The 21288-nt window shown below is 44.4% G+C and overlaps 2 protein-coding genes across 2 annotated transcripts; both read left to right on the top strand.

The window, feature by feature from the left end:
* Nucleotides 1–4744: 4744 nt before the first annotated feature.
* Nucleotides 4745–5692, top strand: LOC103117179 (olfactory receptor 2V2). Its single transcript, XM_007527190.2, has one exon. It carries the CDS (start codon nucleotides 4745–4747, stop codon nucleotides 5690–5692), a length of 948 nt encoding a protein of 315 aa, XP_007527252.2.
* A 12555-nt stretch (nucleotides 5693–18247) lies between these two features.
* Nucleotides 18248–19198, top strand: LOC103117178 (olfactory receptor 2V1-like). Its single transcript, XM_007527189.1, has one exon. It carries the CDS (start codon nucleotides 18248–18250, stop codon nucleotides 19196–19198), a length of 951 nt encoding a protein of 316 aa, XP_007527251.1.
* Nucleotides 19199–21288: the final 2090 nt, after the last annotated feature.

The following is a 21288-nucleotide window of genomic DNA, read 5'->3' as shown; positions in this document are numbered from 1 at the left end:
CCTGGATGGATAGGCTAGAAGTGAAACTAGGAGACAGATGAGTGGGAGGATGGTGGAGTAGACAGATTAGAAACACCTTTGAGTGGGGGCTGGGCAGTGATGCAGCAGGTTAAGCGCACATGGTGCAAAGCATGGGGGTGGACATAAGAATCTCGGTTCGAGTCCCTGGCTCCCCACCTGCAGGGGGAATCACTTCACAGGTGGTGAAGCAGGTCTGCAGGTGTCTACCTTTCTCTCCCCCTCTCTGTCTTCCCCTCTTCCATGTCTCTGTCCTATCCAAGAACAACAACAGCAATAACAACAACAATGATAAACAACTAGGATAACAAAAGGGAAAAAATAGCCTCCAGGAGCAGTGGATTCATAGTGCAGGCACCACGGAGTCCCAGTGATAACCCTGGAGGCAAAAAAAAAAAAAAATGTGTCTTGGAGATCCGCTTCCCCAGAGCCCCACCCTGCTAGGGAAAGAGAGAGGCAGGCTGGGAGTATGGATTGACCAGTCAACCCCCATATTCAGCGGGGAAGCAATTACAGAAGCCAGACCTTCAACCTTCTGCAATCCACACAAACCTTGGGTCCATACTCCCAGAGGAATAAAGAATAGGAAAGCTATCAGGGGAGGGGATGGGATAAGGGGATCTGGTGGTGGGAATTGTGTGAAGTTGTACCCCTCTTATCCTATGGTTTTGTTAATGTCTCCTTTTTTTAAATAAATAAAAAAGAAAAAAGAAAAAAAACACCTTTGAGGGTGATGACAAAGTTCATCTGGGCCAGTAATAAAAAGCTAAGGTCAGGACATGGTGATGTTTCTCAATGGATAATTTCTTTTTCTTTTCTTAATTTTTCTAGATTAGTTACCTTCCACCCCCCCTTTCTTTTTCTTTTTCTTTTTTTTTCTTTTTTTTTTTTATATCATATCACTGTTCATCTTGGGTTTATGGTGTTGCTTGGGATTTAACTTGGGATTTTGGTACCTCAGGCATGAAAGTCTTATTGTTTAGCCATTATGCTGTCCCCCCAGCCCCTAAATGGATAGTTTATAATTTCACATTTTTTTCATCCATCATGGGGTCAGATATTGTGAATACCCACCAAGGAGTTTTGACTTCTTAAATTATGGTACACAGAATAAGATTTTCTTTTCTTTTCTTGCCTCTCCTTTTCTTTTTTTTTCCTTTTCTTTATTAATCAGAGCAATCTTTATCTCTGGTTTATGGTGGTGCAGGGATAGAACCTGGGACTTGGGTTTCTCAGGCATGAGAGTTTCTTTGCATAACCATTATGCTGTCTTCCCAACCCCAGAACAAGATTTTCTTTTCTTCTTTCTTTTTCTCTCTCTTTTTTTCCACCAGTGTTATTGCTGGTGCTTGGTGGGTGCACAGCAAATCCATTGCTCCTGGTGTCATTTATCCTTTTTCTTTCTTTTATTTTATAGGACTTAGATAAAATGACAGGAAATAGGGAGATAGAAAGAAATAGAGAAAAAGAGACACCTGCAGCACTGCTCCACTATTTGTGAATTATCCTTCCTGCAAAGTGGGGAGCAGGGGTTTGAACCCAGGTCTTTGCACATAGTAACATGTGCACTCTACTGGGTGTGTCACTGCCAGGTCCTTTCAGCTCTCTTTTTTTCAAATTGTATGTGACTTTTACGTCTTGGAATTTATCCACAGAAAATCAGGCTATAGGGAGTCGGGCAGTAGTGCAGCAGGTTAAGAGCAGGTGGTGCAAAGCGCAAGGACCAGCGTAGGGATCCCAGTTGGAGCCCCCAGCTCCCCACCTGCAGGGGAGTCGATTCACAGGCGGTGAAGCAGGTCTGCGGGTGTCTATCTTTCTCTTCCCATCTCTGTCTTCCCCTCCTCTCTCCATTTCTCTCTGTCCTATCCAACAACGGCATCAGTAACAACAATAATAACCACCACCACAATAATAATAATAAATAAGGGCAACAAAAAGGGAATAAATAAATATATAAAAAAATCAGGCTATGTCTCCTGTTACCTTCCATAGAAGGAATTTAAAATGAAATATAGCACCAAGATCAAGAGAAATTCCCTTGCACTGCCACTGCCCAGATAAAATATTTGGTGCTCGATGATAGTAGCGACTAAATGCTAAATACAGCCGGATTCATGATATCAATTAGAGAGATTTTATAAAGAAGTCTCTTTGATTTCTACAAAAGATAACTTATTAACTATTATCTGTGCTTGTTTAGCCTATCAGGCACCTTCTGCTGAGGGAGGGTGATTCTGGGATTGCTTTAAAGTCACAGCACAACTGAGACCTCACTGTTCCAAGGACATTTATTTGGGCACCAGATCATTGCCTTCTCCCCATTGCCCCTGTGCTTTCCTGTCACCCATGATATGACTGACAACAATGGCATGCAATTGCAACTCTGCCTTCTCACGTGGGGCTCTGAGAGCACTTCCCTGATCTAAATGATAAATATTACAGGGTGGCTCTCATGATTAAAAAAAAAAACAACTCTCAGAACACTGAGAAAAATAGACAGATTAGAGAATAAATTAAATCATGTTCCATTCTTTTTACTTTCTTTTTCTTCTTTTCTTATTATTTATTTTCCATTTTGTTGCCCTTGTTGTAGTTATTATTGTTGTTGTTGATGTTGTCCTTGTTGGATAGGACAGAGAGAAATGAAGAGAGGAGGGGAAGACAGAGAGAAAGAGCAACACCTGTAGACTTGCTTCACTACCTGTGAAGCGACTCCCCTGAAGGTGGGGAGCCAGGGCTCGAACCAGGATCCTTATGCCTGCCCTTGCACTTAACCTGCTGCGCTACCACCCAGCTCCCCTTTTTTTCCTCTTTTTCCAGCTCTGGTTTATGGTGGTGCAGGGGACTGAACCTGGGACTTTGGAGCCTCAGGCATGAGAGTCTCTTTGCATAACCTTTTACTTTCTATTATTATTATTATATTTTTATTATTGTTTTGCTTCCAGGGTTATCACTGGTGCTTGGTGCTGGCACTACAAATTCACTGCTCCTGGTGGCCATTTTTCCCGCTTTATTGGACAGAACATAGAGAAACTGAGAGAAGACGGGGAGATAAAGAGGTGCCAGTGCTCACGTGGAGTGGCTCCAAAGGGGGAGGTAAGCCTCCGACCCTCCCTCACCAGCTCTAGTGGCTGCATAAATTAGAAAGAGACATCGGGAGACATTCTGTTACGAACATTTGTTTATTTGAAGATGGGTACAGGCTTTTATATTGAGTTAAACAAACAACATTTTTCACATATGTCAGAAATTACAGGTTTCTTAAACGTCAGCTTGCCCCCATGGTAGGGGGTTGTTATGACAAGAATTGATGAGATACATAAAGGTCAAGACAATTAGTTTTCATGATGCAGGCAAGTTAATTATCCAAAGGTATTTGAGAAAAGCATAGGGGTTAAACCAGTAAGGTGAGGTAGAGAAGAAGAAAAACAAAACTTGATGTAAATCACAGATATCCAGGGACACAAGGAAATAGAATATGGGGTCTCACTGCTGGGGTGCCGGCAGGGATGTATGATAGAGTGTGTTCTCCTGTATGATCAAAAGGTGAAGTTATAGTGGATGTGAACCTTGAGTGAACCCTGAAGCAGGCAGCCATTTGGGCTGCTAGCAGGGGGAACTAAGGGTGAGAGGCTTGTAGGCTTTCTGTGAGCTTGAGAGACTAACAAGGAGAAATTGAGTCAGGGAGACTTTTCTTTCTTGGCTCATCTCTATAAGGAGAGAAGCTAACAAGTGGGGTGTCTTTCCAGACCTCCATCCAAGGATGGGAGAGCTCCCCTAAAGCTCTACCAAGCTTTCACATAGTCCCACAAAGAGGGAGAGAGAAAGATAGACACCTGTAGACCTGCTTCACCACTTGTGAGACCTCTACTCCTGCGAAGCTAGGGGATCCATCCCAGATCCTTATGCAGGCCCTTAGCTTAGTACTATGTGCATTTAACCAAGTGTGCCTCTGCCAGGCCCCCTCCTTTCCTTTCTAAAATACGTATGTGATCTTTTGAACTGAGGTGGTCCAGTCCTATTACAAAGACTTTGTCAAGTCCATGTGACCTCATAAAAGACTAAGTAGTGCAGTGGGTTAAGCACACATGGCGCAAAGTGCAAAGACAGGTGTAAGGAACCTGGTTCAAGCCCCTGACTCCCCACCTACAAGGGGTTCACTTCACAAGCAGTGAAGCAGGTCTGCAGGTTTCTATCTTTTTCTCTCCCCCTCTGTCTTCCCTTTCTCTCTCCATTTCTCTCTGTCCTATCCAAACAACAATGACATCAATAGCAACAATAATAGTAACCACAACAATGATAAAACAACAAGGGCAACAAAAGAGAAAAAAGCGCCTCCAGGTGCAGTGGATTCGTGGTGCAGGCACGGAGCCTTAACAATAACTCTGGAGGTAAAAAAAAAAGATTTAATGTTGCATGATAAAGACAAGTCTTTGCTTTCTGAATGGTCCTGTGACACATAAGCTTTTTCCCCCTTCTTAATAAGAGTGCATAGCAATATGGGCATGTGGTCCAATTCTTTGAGTTAGGGAGACTCCAACTTCTATTAAATGGGAGCATGTAGGTGTGTCCTCTCTCATATCCCAAAGCTTACATTGGTAAGGGCTTTACAAACAAAACAGCTGACAGTGTGAAAAGCAGACATGAATGAAGAAATGTCCAAAAAAAAATCCAATATTTTGTTTGGTCCCATGTTTTCAGGTGAGAAGAAAATATCAACTGAGCCATGGAAATATGGTGGAACCAATCATCCACAGATGACTTCATCCTCTTGGGAATCTTTTCCAATAGCCAGACTGATGTTGTCCTCTTCTCTGTAGTCATGATGGTCTTTACAGTGGCCCTCTGTGGGAATGTTCTCCTCATCTTCCTCATCTACATAGACTCTCGACTTCATACACCCATGTACTTCTTCCTCAGTCAACTCTCCCTCATGGACCTCATGTTGGTCTGTACTAATGTACCCAAGATGGCGGTCAACTTCCTGTCTGGCCGGAAGTCCATCTCCTTTGTGGGTTGTGGTGTACAAATTGGCCTTTTTGTGTCCCTTGTGGGGTCTGAGGGGCTCTTGCTGGGACTCATGGCTTATGATCGCTATGTGGCTATTAGTCATCCACTTCACTATCCCATCCTCATGAATCGCAGGATCTGTCTCCAGATTGTCGGGAGCTCCTGGGCCTTTGGAGTAATAGATGGTGTGATTCAGATGGTGGTAGTAATGACCTTCCCCTACTGTGGTCTGAGGGAAGTGAACCACTTCTTTTGTGAGATGCTGTCCTTATTGAAGCTGGTCTGTGTAGACACATCCATTTTTGAGAACGTGGTATTTGTTTGTTGTGTCTTTATGCTATTCCTACCTTTCTCCATTGTTTTGGCCTCCTATGCTCGAATCCTGAAGGCTGTGCTCTATATGCATTCTGCTCAGGCAGGTAAAAAGGCTCTGGCCACCTGTTCCTCCCACCTGACAGCTGTATCCCTCTTCTATGGGGCAGCCATGTTCATCTACCTGAGGCCCAGGCGCTACCGGACCCCAAGTCATGATAAGGTGGTCTCTGTCTTCTACACAGTCCTTACTCCCATGCTCAATCCCCTCATTTATAGCTTGAGGAATCGGGAAGTGTTGGGGGTGGTGAGGAGGGGACTGGAGCATTGCAGGATGGGCAGCAAGTTCTGAAGGGCCAGTTTCTAATGCCACTTCCTTGTTGTATTACACAACTAAGTTACTTATTCTTTGTCAGTCTTTTCTTCTCAGTAAGTGAGAATCACAACACCTGCCCTAGATAGCAGGACTTTTATAGGGATCACTACATATAAATCTAAAACCTAAGGAAGAAGCAATGCAGATATAGAATAAAATTGGACAAGAAAGCTGCTTATCAGTATTGGGCTATGTGTGAGGTGCTGGGTTCATTTCCCAGCACTGCATTAAAACCAATCATGAGAGGAAGGAAAATAGAAAAAGAAGAAATCATTAGCTTACACACATGGGGATACACTGCCCCAACATGATCACTGATCACGAAACCATATTTGATGTTTTAACTTCTTTCTTCCACTTTCCATCTTTTTTCTTTTGTCTTCAGTTGGAATCTCAATATATATCTTCCTTCCTCAAAGGTTCTCAATAGTAGATTTTTGTTGTCATTGTTGGCTACTGTCTTTTTTCACTATTGTATCATTTACTATTAGAAAGGCAAGTACTATTAGATGCCCCAGAGAATCCTTAGTCTCAGGAAATAGTCTTCTCTAACTCTTGTGTTTAGCTGCAGCTCAGGATCCCCTCAGTCATCACTAAGTCACCCCACATCACTGTAGTAGAGTTGTTCTTTATTTGGTCCATTGGTATGAGGAGTCTACAATGACCAGGTGAACTGTCAACTTGTAGTTGGAGTACACTGTACGGTTGTAGGAGAAACAGTACTTATCATAGTATATATTGTGTTATATGAGACAGAACTCCATTTTTATTTCTTTACTGACTCTGAAGCAAGTTGATACCATAGTTGAGGTCATGAGTCATAGAATATGCATTAAGGGGAGTCGAGCGGTAGCGCAGCGGGTTAAGTGCATACGGCACAAAGCGCAAGGACTGGAGTAAGGATCCTGGTTCATGCCCTCAACTCCCTACCTGCAGGGGAGTCGCTTCATAGGCAGTGAAGCAGGTCTGCAGGTGTCTTTCTCTCCCCCTCTCTGTCTTCCCCTCCTCTCTCCATTTCTCTCTGTCCTATCCAACAACAACGACATCAGTAACAACAATAATAACAATAATAACTACAACAATAAAACAAGAGCAACAAAAGGGAAAATAAGTAAATATTTTAAAATATATATAAAAAAAGAATATGTACTAAGACCAGTCAATTATAAGCACTGTTATTGTCCACAGAGTCTCACCAGTTTTGTCTTCGTTACTGACAGGGACTGAATCCAGGCAAGACACATGTTCTTCATACACTCCACACTGAGCCACCTCTCTGGCACCCATTGATGCTCTTTTTAAAAAAATTATTTATTTAGTTCCACAGAGACAGGAAGACATGGAGAGGGAAGGGGGACTAGAGAGGGACCTATTCACCATTTGTGAAGCTTCCCCCTTATAGGTAGGGACCAGGGGCTTGCACCTGGGTCCTTGTATGTGGTAACATGTGTTCTCTACCAAGTACACCAAGCTGCCCTTGCTGTGAAACAAGTTCCATGATCAAAAGCAATGTGTAACAAAATAAAACAAAGTACACAGAATACCTACAGAATATCTGAGATCTGAGACATTCCATAAGGCTATAGATGATATCTCCTCCTGATCTTGGACAGAGCTTAAAGGAATCCTGTGAAGTGAGATAAGCCAAGAAGAGATAGATAAATATGGGATGATCTCACTCATGGGCAGAACTTAAGAAACAAAAGCAGAAAGGGGAAATGCAAAGTAAAACCTACACTGGGTTTGGTGTAGTGCACCAAAACAAAGGACTCTGGGAAAAGAAGACAGGAGGCTGGCTGGAGGTGGGGTGCGGGGCATATTGGGGTCCTGGTACATGATGGAAGAGGACCTATGTTGGGGGTGACAGTGTCTTGCAGACACTTGTCGTAGTGAGATGAGAAACTTTACCTTTGTGTCAACAACTGTACTGTAAATAACCTCTGCCCCCAATAAAACGATAAAAAAAAAAAAAGAAGCAGGAACATAGATGATAGCACTCTCAGAAGTATCTTGGGCAGTCTGAGAAGTTGTAGAGTGGTTAGAGCACAGGAATTACAAACATGGGCTGTAGAGTTGACCCCAAGCATTGACTATGCCAAAGCATATCTCTAATAAAATATGTCTTTAAAAGAAATCACAGGAAAATTTCAGTGAAGTCACTTCAGTACTTGGTCCATCTGAAAGGGATCCTTATATAATGAACATGCTGCAAACTCATAACGAAACTCATGTCCCCAAGGAAAGGTGTATGCTGGGGATCAACTGCATTTCTGTTGATGGAAGGTTAGGTAAGGATGCCTTCAGAATGTTGCTGATTCTGGTCTGGGAGGTGGCACAGTGATAAAGCTTTGGACTCTCAAGCATGGGGTCCTGAGTTCGATCCTTGGAAGCACATGTGCCAGAGTGATGTCTGGTTCTTCTTTTCTCCTCCCATCTCCCTCATTAATAAGTAAATAAAATCTTAAAAAAAAAAAGAGGGGCCGGGTGGTGGCGCACCTGGTTAAGTGCACTTATTACAATGCACAAGGACCCAGGTTCAAGCCCCCGGGCCCCACCTGCAGGAGGAAAGTTTTTCGAGTGGTGAAGTAGTGCTGCAGGTGTCTCTCTGTCTCCCTCTCTATCACTCACTTGATTTCTGGCTGTTTCTATCCAGTAAATAAAGATGATGAAAGAAAAAAAAAAAAGAATGTTGCTGAGCCCGTGCAGAATTCTGTTCCCACCAGCTTAGCCACTCTGAAGCTAGCCCACTGGACAAGCACATAACTTGTTGTCTATGGAACATGATGCTTATGGAATATTAAGATGATCAAGGTCTCTGTAGACTAAAGTGTGGAACAGGAGAACTGATGCAGCCCTAAGTTGAGCTTGTTAAGGAATTCTGTTGTCCCTGGAAGGTAGACAACCTGGTTTTAGTGGCCCTTGTAAATTCTGAGAGAGAGAGAGAGGTTGAGAAAGAGAGAGAGAAAGTTTCCAGGTTGATAAACTGTATGCTAGGTGTCAGGTGCCATGTTGATTTCTTATAGAAAATATGATCTCATTTGTAACAACCATACTCAATTTTTATTTATTTTTATTAGTGATTTAATATTGACTTAAAAACTGTAAGATAACAGAGGTACAACTCTGCACTGTTCCTGCCACCAGAGTTCTATAATTGTTTCTCCGCTGGACATGGACACTGGCAAGTTGATCCATACACCCATGTGTTGTCTCAGAGTCACCATCTTGGCTCTGCCCCCTCTTTTCTTTTTTCTTTCTATGCATGATCCCCTCTAGAAAATGACAGCAGATCTTTCTTCCTCTCTCTCTCTCTTTCTTTCTTTCTTTTTTTTCTGCCTCCAGGGTTATCGCTGGGGCTGGGTATCTGCACTACCAGTCCACTGCTCCTGGAGGCCATTTTTCCCTTTTGTTGCCCTAGCTGTTGTTGTTACTGTTGCCATTGCTGTTGTTGCTGCATAGGACAGAGAGAAATCGAAAGAGGAGGGGAAGACAGAGGAAGAGGGAAAGACACCTGCTGACCTGCTTCACTGCTGGTGAGGCGACCCCTGCAGGTGGGGAGCCGGAGCTTCACTCCATGTGCGCTTAATCCACTGTGCTACCAATTGTCCCCCCCGCCAGCAGATCTTTCTAGGTACAAGACTAGAAGAATGACATGGTATATATTGTTGACAATGTCTCAGATCTCTTCCTCCATAGAGCCCAATGTAACTAAAAGGCTATAGGTCTGTGAACTGGTTTAGTTCTGGAAACTAGGTAAGATGGTATGAATTCCCATTTAGAATATATTACATTTTTGATACCTTGATTTGCATATAGACTTTGTTGATTTATTTACTAGAGCACTGTTCAGCTCTGATTTATGGTGTTGTAGGGGATTGAATCTGGGACCCCAGAGGTTCAGTCTTTCGGTATTAACCATTATGCTACCTACCCAGCCCTGCCTACAGACTTTATTTAATGGCCATCCTCAAGGTGGACCATGACACCAGAACAAGTCAATGCTTCTCACTTCCTTTGGGCAGATGGGAGAATCAGCCCCTCCAAGGCTGACCCATTAAGGGCCTGCCACAGTTTTTCTCCCCATCTTCCCCCTGGGACAGAGTTTGTTTGTTGGAGCAGCTGAGATGATGAACAGAGAACTTTGCAGGAGGCTCCCAGCCCTTGGAGGCTTAATTGTCAGAGACTGGGGACTGAAATGTGGCAGAGGCGAGGTCTCCATGGATTTCTGCCAATAGAAGTCACTTTTCTTAGTCACAGCAGAGAGAACAATGGGTGGAGTGAGGGGTGGTGGGGAATAAAACTGGCCCTGGCCCAGTCGGGTCTCTTCCACAAGTGAGAGCTGTGTGCTGGCTCCCAGCAAGAGGCCCCCCTCTCCTGGCCCAGCTCACTGGCCCCACTTCACTTTTGGATAAGGGACCCATGGTCTTTCTATGCTATCACCCTTGCTATTGGAAGGCTTCTTCTTAACCCCATTCTGCTGTGGTTTTAGCAAGGAATTCTGTCTTCTAGATTTTTCTTTCATCTTTTTTTTTTCAGAACCCATTTTATTCCCACTTTAGCTAATCAACTACACTCCTTCAGAGATTTTCTACATTCTTCATGGAAGGTATTAGGTATTTCCTGTCTGTGATTGGGGAGTGACCTCCACCATTTCAGTCAACAGCTCACCCCACCCCACAAGATAGAAGGGTTTTTTTTGATTGGATGGACCTTGAAAAAATCATGTTGAGTGAAATAAATCAGAAACAGAAGGATGAATATGGGATGATCTCACTTTCAGGCTGAAGTTGAAAAACAAGATCAGAAAAGAAAACACAAGTAGAACCTGAAATGGAATTGGTGTATTGCACCAAAGTAAAAGACTCTGGGGTGGGTGGGAGGGGAGAATACAGGTCCATGAAAGATGATAAATGACATAGTGAGGGTTGTATTGTTAAATGGGAAACTGGGGAATGTTATGCATGTACAAACTATTGTATTTACTGTTGAATGTAAAACATTAATTCCCCAATAAAGAAATAAATTTAAAAAAAAGGGTTTTTTTGAGTAGTTTTGACCACATGAGTTTTGGAAATGTCTCTTCTCCCTTTCCTAGGTCCTACTTTTTTCCATTTCAGGTCCATTTCCTTCAAGGAGATGGAGGTGAAGTCGCTTCCCTACAGTGAGAAGGGCTCTGCTGCAGATCTGACTCACTAACCAGAGCTGCCTTGGCTGGGGGTGAGTCTCTTCTACAAAGTCACAAAACTCTAGACTGGGACCTGCCTGCTAGACACTCCATCTCTTCCTGGTGTCCTGAAGAAGGTGGTTTTAGGTAAAGCTCTCCCTCCTTGTGTCTTTTTTTTCCCTTTCTTTTTAAAAATACTTATTTATTTATTCCCTTTTGTTGCCCTTGTTGTTTTATTGTTATAGTTATTATTGATGTCATTACTGTTGGATAGGACAGAGAGAAATCAAGAGAGGAGGGGAAGACAGAGAAGGAGAGAGGAAGACAGACACCTGCAGACCTGCTTCACCGCTTGTGAAGTGACCCCCCTGCAGGTGGGGAGCTGGGGGCTCGAACCGAGGTCCTTACTTTGGCCCTTGCGCCTTGCGCTTAACCCGCTGCACTATCGCTAGACTCCCACCTCCCTGTGTCTTAAGGTCATCCACCCTCCCTCTTTTTTTTTTTTTTAAATTTTTGTTTTATCTTTATTTATTTGATAGAGACAGCCAGAAATGGAGAGGAAGGGGAGAGAGAGAAGGAGAGAGACACCTGCAGCCCTGCTTCACCACTTGTGAAGCCTTCCCTCTGCAGGTGGGGGACTGAGGGATTGAACCCAGGTCCTTGTGCATTGTAACATGTGTGTTCACCAGGTGCACCACCACCTGCCCCCCCCCCTTTTTAAAACCAGTGCATTGCTCAGCTCTGGCTTATGGTGGTGTGGAGGATGGAACCTGGGACATCGAAGCTTCAGGCAGGAGAGTCTCCTTGCACCGTCATTATGCTATCTCCGCTGCTCCACTTTTCCTTCTCTCTTAACAAGTATGTAAAATGCTTGTTCACCCCACAACCATCCCTGATGTTGTCCTGACTGTTTCTCTTGAGGCTGAGAACTCTGTGTATTGGATTTGACTTCTAATATGTATATGGAAATCTAGAGACTATATTCTATGAATAGAAATATAGAACACTTGATGGGTGGTTCATACAACCTGTCATTTTACAGCTTGGGAGTCTGAGATCCAGAGAGGGGAGATTACTTTCTTGGGGCCTGACTAAGTTTGAGGAAGGGTGGGCATTACTTTGCCTTTGAAGTCTAGGAAGGGTGTAGCAATGGCTTGGAACCTCCAGCTCCCTGTAGAATGACGCCCTCAGGGTGTTGAGAGACTTGCTTGTCCCTGATGGCATTTGGTTGCTAGATTTGGGAAGACAGCAATAAAAATACTCTCTGGCCCTTTCAGTTACAGTTTTGACTGTTGGAAGCAGTTTTCTGCTTGTGTTTCCCCTCCCCCTCCAATCTATATTTTCTCTCTTTGGATAATCTCTCCTGCAACCTTTATTTTTGAAAGACAGTCTGTGTTCTGTTGGAGTGTCTGTTTCCTTCTCTTCCTACCCAAGAGCTTCCTTTCTCCTGAAGAAAGCTGTCCGGTGGGTCTGGTTTTTTAAATTTATTTTTATTTTTTCTTTTCTAGTTTATTTTGATAGGATAGAGAGAAATTGAGAAGGGGGGAGATAGAGGGAGAAAGACAGACACTTGCAGACCTGCTTTACTCTTTATAAAGCATTCTACCTTGCAGGTGGGAAGTAGGGGCTTGAACCCAGGTCCTTGAGCTTGGTAATGTGTGCTCAACAGGGTGTGTTACTACCAGGCCCCTGCTTTCTCTTCATTCTGTTGCTGAGTTGACTGGCATTGTCCCAAGTGTGCTTCTCCTGGAGTCTCTGATGCACAGCCCAGGGCTCTGGTGGATCTGCTCTGAGGGTGCAAGAAAGGCTTCCTTTCCCCATAATATCCCCTCCTGTCACCCACAAGACAAGCTCTGTGTCATTGACAACTGGAAGGGCACTAGAATAAGGATTTTTCCAGACATTCTCCTACCTCATCCTCAAAGTCACTTTCGTTGTTGAATCGGACTCAGGATAGTTCAGGAAGCTGCTCAAGGCTGCTCAGCTGGGGGCTGTGTCCTGTTTGGACCACTACAGCTGCTTCCTAGCAGTTTCTCCTCAGGTCCCTCTGGCTTTTTGCCATTCAGCCAACAGCCTAAGACCTGCTTCTTTGCTCAGCATCCCCCAGTGACCACCATTTGTTAAGTGCGAGCGTGTGTGTGTGTGTGTGTGTGTGTGTGTGTATGTGTGATGCTTTTAAATACATGAACTTATTTACTCTTTACAACCAGTCTCAGAAGTGCTTGCTCTTTATCCTCATTTTGCAGACAAGATGGAAATTTCAGAGAGCACTTGCTAAAAGATAATAATTGGCTGAACCTTAGATCTTAACACTGACCCAGTGTATACCAGGTCCAAACTCCTCACCTGGCATTTAAGACCAGGCTTCCTGTCCTCACTGGGTGCCCTCCACCCTCTTACCCTCTTGTTCTGCCAAAGGTTCCAAATTGCCTGCTCCATCAATACTGAGCTTTCTTCTCTCTGTCTCAGACGCTGCTTTTCTTTGTCTGAAATATCTGCTATGCTTTTGTTATACCTCCAATATTCCAATTACCCTTCCTCCAGGAACTTCATCCCCTGGGATCCAGAAGTCTTTCCCAATTCTACCAAACAAATGAGAATTTCCTCCCCACACCTTAAGGGTGTGTAGGGAGATTGCACCCACGGCACCTAGCTCCTGGCTTTCTTACCTCTCCCAAATGCTACCTGCACTTGGATACAGGGAGAGAGAGAGAGAGAGAGAGAGAGAGAGAGAGAGAGAGAGAGAGAGAGAGGGAGAGAGAGAAAGAGAGAGGGAGAGAGACCGGCCAGAACACTGCTCAGCTCTGGTTTATGATGGTGCTGGGGATTGAGCCTAGGACCTAGGAGCCTCAGGCATGAAAGTCTTGTGCAAAACCATTATACTATCTTTCCAGCCCATGAACTTTGGGTTTTATTGCCCAAGGCAATGAACAAAAGCACCAAGGTTTGCAGGTAATTTCAGAGTTCACAGACTTCCCCTCCCCCAACCCCTACTTCAGGAACATTTGATCTTTTGTTGCTGATCTTAGCAACTTAAGGATTTTGGACTCAAAATGATATAAGAGGAGAGAGAGCATCAAGCAGAAGGGATGGAAGAGAGAAGGGTTAGGTGGGAGGAGGGGACCAATTAATGTCATTTCCCAGGAAAAGACTATGTCCCCTTGCTCACTCTAGTCCCAACACCTGAAGCACAGTAAGGACACAAGAAGTGCCTGGTAAATGAACAGAGGCATAGGGATAGTGCTTCAGGCAGCTGGCATGGTGTGAATTCAAGCACAGAACATGGTTGGTGGAGATGTAGGTGGACTTTGCCATGCTGAGATGGAGCAGAAGGCTGGAAGAGGATGGACAGGACCAGAATGTCTGGATCCAGAGTGTTTGGTTATGTGGAGCCCTGGCTGCCTGGACTCTTGACTATGAGCATAAAGTATAGTAACAGTGGGAGAAGAGCAGGGGAGGCTCAAACCATGACCACTGGCTTCTCCAGAAGGAAGGGTCCAGCAGCATCTGTGAGGGAACACTGAAGAGGACAGTGCACTCTGTTCCACAGCCCTTCCTAACAGGATGGGATAAAGATGAGGACATTGAGGTCTCACAGCTCCCAAGTCCCAGAAGTCAGCCTGCTCACTATGGCAACAGAGAGGTTTTGTCCTCTGCTGCATCATACTTGTTTTCTTACTTTTTGTCACTTCTGTGGAAATAACATTTCAGATATTTTTAAAATATTTATTTGTTTATTCCTTTTTGTTGCCCTTGTTTTATTGTTGTAGTTATTATTATTGTTGTTATTGATGTCATTGTTGTTGGATAGGACAGAGAGAAATGGAGAGAGGAGGGCAAGACAGAGAGGGGGAGAGAAAGATAGACACTTGTAGACCTGCTTCACCACCTGTGAGGTGACTCCCCTGCAGGTAGGGACCCCAGGACCTGACTGGGATCCTTATGCCGGTCCTTGCGCTTTGCACCACCTGCACTTAACCCACTGCGCTACCGCTTGACTCCCCATTTCAGATATTTTAATATCCTGCCCTCTTAATTCTTCTTCATTTTGTAACATTTTTAATTTTTTTGTATTATCTTTATTTATTTATTGGATAGAGACAGCCAAAAGTCAAGAGGGAATGGGGTGATAGAGAGAGAGAGAGACAGAGAGACACTTGCAGCCTTGCTTCACCACTTGCGAAGCTTTCCTTCTGCAGGTGGGGGACCAGGGGCTCCAACCCAGGTCTTCGCACATTGTAACATGTACATTCAACCAGGTGTGCCACCACCCGGCTCCCCATTTTGTCACCTCTCTTTATTGATGTGTTCTCATGGCTATTTTTAATTTCCCTTCCTCTGAGTCACTTGCTGTTTCTCCTCAGCTCTGTCCTTCCCAATCCCTCACCCTCTTTCTCTCACTTACTTTTTGTTTTGTGCTTCTCTCAGGGTCGTCATCAATCCTTGGGCTGGGATTCTCCACTTGTTCTTAAGTATATGACTGTATTGTGTGCATGGCCAGGTAACTTTGGAAATAAAGAGATGCCCAACTTCACCCTCTCAGCAACCCAGAGGTGACAGTAAGGATAATATCCAATTGGAGTCAGGATGTGGTACACCCAGTTACGCTCACATGTGACCAAGTACAAGGATCTAGGTTCAAGCCTCTTTTCCCCACCTGCAGGGTGGGGGGCAGAGGAGCTTCACAAGCAGTAAAGTAGGTCTATAGGTGTCTCTCTGTCACTCTCTATCTCCCCCTCCTCTCTCAATTTATCTCTGTCCTATCAAGAAAAGAAAGGAGGGGAGCTGGGCGGTAGTGAGTGGGTTAAGCGCAGGTGGCGCAAAGCGCAAGGACTGGCGTAAGGATCCCAGTTCTGGCCCCATGGGTCCCCACCTGCAGGGTAGTCACTTCACAGGCGGCGAAGCAGGTCTGCAGGTGTCTATCTCTCTCTCCCCTTCTCTGTCTTCCCCTCTTCTCTCCATTTCTCTCTGTCCTATCCAACAACAATGACATCAATAACAACAAAATAGTAACTTCAACAATAAAACAAGGGCAACAAAAGGGAATGAATAAACAAATATTTTTTAAAAAGTAAGGGAGGAAGATAGTGTCCAATTAATGTGTCTTTTTTTCTGTAAAAATACAAATTAAGTTTTTATCTCCATGAAAAATTTCCCAACTGTTGCTTATTATATTTTTCACCCAGAGAAAAAATTAGTTTGTATTTTTACAGTATTGTTTTTCCTACTATTTGAATTTGCTCTGTTATTTTTGGTGTTTTTTTAAAAAAAATTATTACTGATTTAAGAATGATTAACAAGACTGTGAGATAACAGAGGTACAATTCCATACAGTTCTCACCACCAGAGTTCTGTGTCCCACCTCCTCCATTGGAAGCTTCCCTATTCTTTATCCCTTTGGGACTATGGACCAAAATACTTTTTTTTAAAAACTTTTTTTCTTAATTTTATTTTTTCCTCCAGGGTTATCGTTGGGACTCAGTGGCAGCACTAGAATCCACTGCTCCTGGAGGCTATTTTTTCCATTTTGTTGCCTTTGTTGTTTATCATTGTTGTTGTTATTACTGTTGTAATTGCTGCCATTGTTGTTGGATAGGACAGAGAGAAATAGAGAGAGGAGGGGAAGACAGAGGGGGAAAGATAGACACCTGCAGACCTGCTTCACCGCCTGTGAAGTGACCCCCCTGCAGGTGGGGAGCCGGGAGTTTGAACCAGGATCCTTTTGCTGGTCCTTGCGCTTTGTGCCATGTGAGCTTAACCCGCTGTGCCACCATCCAGCCCCCTAGACCAACATTCTTTATGGGGTGCAGAAGGTGGGAGGTCTGGCTTCTGTAATTGCTTCTCTGCTGGACATGGACACTAGCAGGTCAATCCATACCCCCAGCCTGTTTCTATCTTTCCCTAGTGGGGTAGGGCTCTGGAAAGATGAGGCCACCTCCAGGACACACTGGTGTGGTCATCTGTCTGAGAAGGTCGGATGGTGTCACAATATCCTGCAACTGATTCTTTTTTTTTTTTTTTTTTTTTTTTTTTTTTTTTAGGGACCAAGCCTTTGATTTTAAACTAAGTAAAATTTATCATAGAGAGAGAAGGAGATAGATACTTGAGATTGTTCCACCATTTATGATGTACCATTTTGGTTTGTCTTTCTTTTATCAGCCTATTCCTCTTTCCCTTTCTTTTTTCTCCTTCTTTTTTAAATATTTATTTATTCCCTTTTGTTGCCCTTGTTGTTTTATTGTTGTAGTTATTATTGTTGTTTTGATGTTGATGTTGTTGGATAGGACAGAGAGAAATGGAGGGAGGAGGGGAAGACAGAGAGGGGGAGAGAAAGACAGACACCTGCAGACCTGCTTCACCGCCTGTGAAGCGACTCCCCTGCAGGTGGGGAGCCAGGGGCTCGAACCGGGATCCTTAAGCCAGTCCTTGCACTTTGCGCCACATGCACTTAGCCTGCTGCGCTACCGCCGACTCCCTTTCTCCTTCTTTTCTTTCTTTCTTTCTTTCTTTCTTTCTTTCTTTCTTTCTTTCTTTCTTTCTTTCTTTCTTTCCTTCTTTCTTATAAGAGAGAGGGAGGAGAGAAAAGTGGGAGATCTAGATAGAGAACTAGATACCCACACCTGCTACTACTTCCTTTTTTCCTTGTCTTCCTTTTTTACTCCCTTCCTTTTTTCCTCATCTTTATCCAGGTCCTGATGGAATTAGAGTTCAGAGACCTCTGGTGATCTTCCCCCTAACATTTCTTCCTCACTGGGGTATGGACCAAAAATTCTTTATAGGGTGCAGAAGTGGGAGTTCTGGCTTCTGTAATTGCTTTTCTGCTAGACTTGGGCATTGGTAGGTGGATCCATACCCCCAGCCTGTCTCTCTCTTTCCTTAGTGAAGTAGGGCTCTGGAGAGATGAGGTTCCAGGACACACTGGTGAGGTGTCTAGCTGGACACTTTTCTTTTTTTCTTTTTCTTTTAAAAATCTCTTTATTGGGGAATTAATGTTTTACATTCAACAGTAAATACAATAGTTTGTACATGTATAACATTCCCCAGTTTTCCATAAACAATACAACTCCCACTAGGTCCTCTGTCATCCTTTTTGGACCTGTATTCTCCTCCCCACCCACTCCAGAGTCTTTTACTTTGCTGCAATATGCCAATTCCAGGACACTTTTCTTGTTGTAAAGTGAGGCTGGGGATCGAACCCAGAGTCTCACACATGTAAAACATGATGCCATTGCCACTGCCACTGCCCCACCTCCTGGCCCCTTAGCATTTACAGTGGGTGGCACATTGGGTAAAGTTGCAATGCCCACCGTCTCATGGCACTAATGCAAACTCCCATTTCCAGATCTGACCTTCCTTCCACTGGAACCATGACCTGGGCAGGAAATCAGACGCTCATCTCCCACTTCATCCTCCTGGGCCTCTTCACCCACTCGCCACTGCACCTGTTCCTCTTCTCCCTCATCATGCTCATGTTCCTGGTGGCCCTGTCTGGCAACGGGCTCATGATCCTGCTCATCAACATGGACTCCCGGCTGCACAGCCCCATGTACTTCTTCCTCAGCTGGCTGTCCCTCATGGACCTCATGCTCATCTCCACCATTGTGCCCCGCATGGCCGTTGATTTCCTGCTGGGCCGGGGGGCCATCTCCTTCACGGGCTGTGGCCTCCAGATCCTCTTCTTCCTCACCCTCCTGGGCGACGAGTGCTTCCTGCTGGCCTTCATGGCCTACGACCGCTATGTGGCCATCAGCAACCCCCTGAGGTACTCAGTGGTCATGAGCCGTCGGGTCTGCGGACTCATGGTGGCAGGGTCCTGGCTCTTCGGCCTGGTGGACGGGCTCATCCAGGCCGTCTTCACCCTGCGCTTCCCATACTGTGGCTCCCAGGAGATTGACCACTTCTTCTGCGAGGTCCCCGCCATCCTGAAGCTGGCCTGTGCGGACACCTCTCTCTACGAGACCATGATCTACTTCTGCTGTGTTCTCATGCTGCTCCTGCCCTTCTCGGTCATCTCCGCTTCCTACCTGCGCATCCTGGTGGCCGTGCTCCGCATGCGCTCGGCTGAGGGTCGCCAGAAGGCCTTTGCCACCTGCTCCTCCCACATGGCCGTGGTCTCCCTCTTCTACGGGGCCGCCATGATCACCTACATGCGACCCCAGGCATACCATTCCTCCAAGCAGGACAAGGTGGTCTCTGCCTTCTATACCATGATCACCCCCATGCTCAACCCGCTTATCTACAGCCTGAGGAACAAGGAAGTGACCGAGGCACTCAGAAAACTCCTGGGGAGGTGTCCCTGTGGTGGGCAGCAGGGGTAGGGGGGGAACCCCGGGGCCAGAAAACCTAGTAGTTTGAAGGAGCAACAAATCTGTACAGCTGGAAATAAAAGTCACTTCTTGTAGAGTTTATCATAGTAACACATCAATTTGTTTTTCTTAAAGTTATTATTATTTTTGCCTCCAGGGTTATCGCTGGAGCTCAGTGCCAACACTACAAATTCACTGCTTCTGGCAGCCATTTTTTCCATTTTATTGGACAGGAAGGAGAGAAATTGCAAGAGGAGGAAGAGATAGATGGGGGAGAGAAAGAGAGACACTTGCTTCATCAATTGTGAATCATCCGGCCTGAGGGTGGGGAGCCGGGGTCTTGAACCGGATCCTTGGGCAGGTTCTTGCACATAGTACCATGTATGCTTAACCGGGTTTGCCACCATCCAGCCTTCAACTTCTTTTTTCTTAAACTTAAAAAATTTTTTTTACTTATTTTAATGAGAGAGGTGCCGAGAAAAATGAAGAGAAGAGCACCAGTTCACTGGTTTATGGTGGTGCTGGGGATTGAACCTGGGACCTCTGAGCCTCAGGCATGAAAGTTGTTTACATAACCATTATGCTATCTCCCCAGTCCCTTTAAAAATATTTTAAAGAGAGAAGCAACCAAACCACTGAATGTCTCGAAGACTGTGAAAACTATGGTAGTTATTGCTGGGAGGGTAAAGGTACTGAACTTTGGTGGTGGATGTGGTATATATACCCCATACTCTTACAGTCTTATTAAGCACTATTAAATCACTAATAAAAATTAATTTTTTACTGGAATGGAAAGATAGCTCACTGGGTATGGTAAGTATATTGCTATGTACATCACCCAGATTCAAGCCCCATGCCACATAAGAAGTGACCTGGTGATGGAGGTAGGCCCAACAATATGGCCCTGGATCTGGCTCTCTGTGGCCTTGAGTGATAAAACTGTTTCATTTTATTGTTTTACTTATTTATTCAGTATTTTTTAACTGGAATAACATCAGACTAGACCATACATAAGTTTCAGGTATACATCACTGAAGATACATACAGGATCCACTTTGTCCTGATTTATACTCCCACTCTCTCTTTCCCTTTTCTCTTCACTTCTTCCTTTTTTAAAATATTTATTTATTTATTAGAGGCAGACAGAAATCAAGAGGAAAGGGGAGAGAGAGTGCGAGAGAGACAGAGAGACACCTGCAGCCCTGCTTCATTATTCATGAAGCTTTCCCCCTGTAGGTGGGGACCAAGACTTGAACTTGGGTCCTTGAACATTGCAACATGTGCGCTCAACCATGCACACCACCGCCCGGCCCCCCTTTCTTCACTTTTGATCACTACTAATTGGCCTCAATATTCAAAAGGAACAAGGACTTTGAACTAGAGTTAAACATTATTTATTTACAACAGATAGCTAGCATAATGATTTGATTTTTATATATTATGAAATGATTGCCACAGTAATTTTAGTTAACATTGATTATCTCATATAGATATTAAGAAGGGTGAAGGAGAGAAAAGTATTCCTTGTGATGACAAAAACCTTTAGGATTTAGTGTCTTAACAACTTTCACATAGATTACACATTTATAGACACTTAAAGGCCTAGTACACAAAAAGAGAATGGCTAGGGAACATATAAAAATTGAACTCTTACCCACAACCTTCATCAACTGGCACAGGAAGCCAACCTCTGCTTTAAGTCAGAAGTGGAGGAAGTCCATGCTATCTTTAGTAGCAATGTAGGAGACAAACAATAACTTCTGGAACAATAGACCCCAAATGGCCAGGACTTGATTAATTAGTGACAGCTTCCCTGATTTTTTTGGTAGCCACTTCCAATGTAGTCTCAACTGGAGAATGTCAAATATGTACCCCAAAGCAATCAATCACTGGGCTTCTAGCTAACCCACTTCCGGCTTCTTCACATCAACAAGCTGTATCTGGGGACATGCCTGTCTGATGTGTTTCCTACTATAAGGTTTCCATGCCAGCACTTTTCTACTCCTCTGCCTGCTTTTGAGTCTCTGCCAAGATGCAAGTGACAAAGCCTGATTTCTTAGTAGATTCTGGATGAGTAGCCTTGGCTTTTCTTATACTGACTG

Source organism: Erinaceus europaeus, chromosome 9 (assembly GCF_950295315.1).
Source record: "Erinaceus europaeus chromosome 9, mEriEur2.1, whole genome shotgun sequence".
Classification (NCBI taxonomy): domain Eukaryota; kingdom Metazoa; phylum Chordata; class Mammalia; order Eulipotyphla; family Erinaceidae; genus Erinaceus; species Erinaceus europaeus.
Note: the sequence above shows the minus strand (reverse complement) of the source record. Positions and strands in the feature narration are given on the sequence as shown.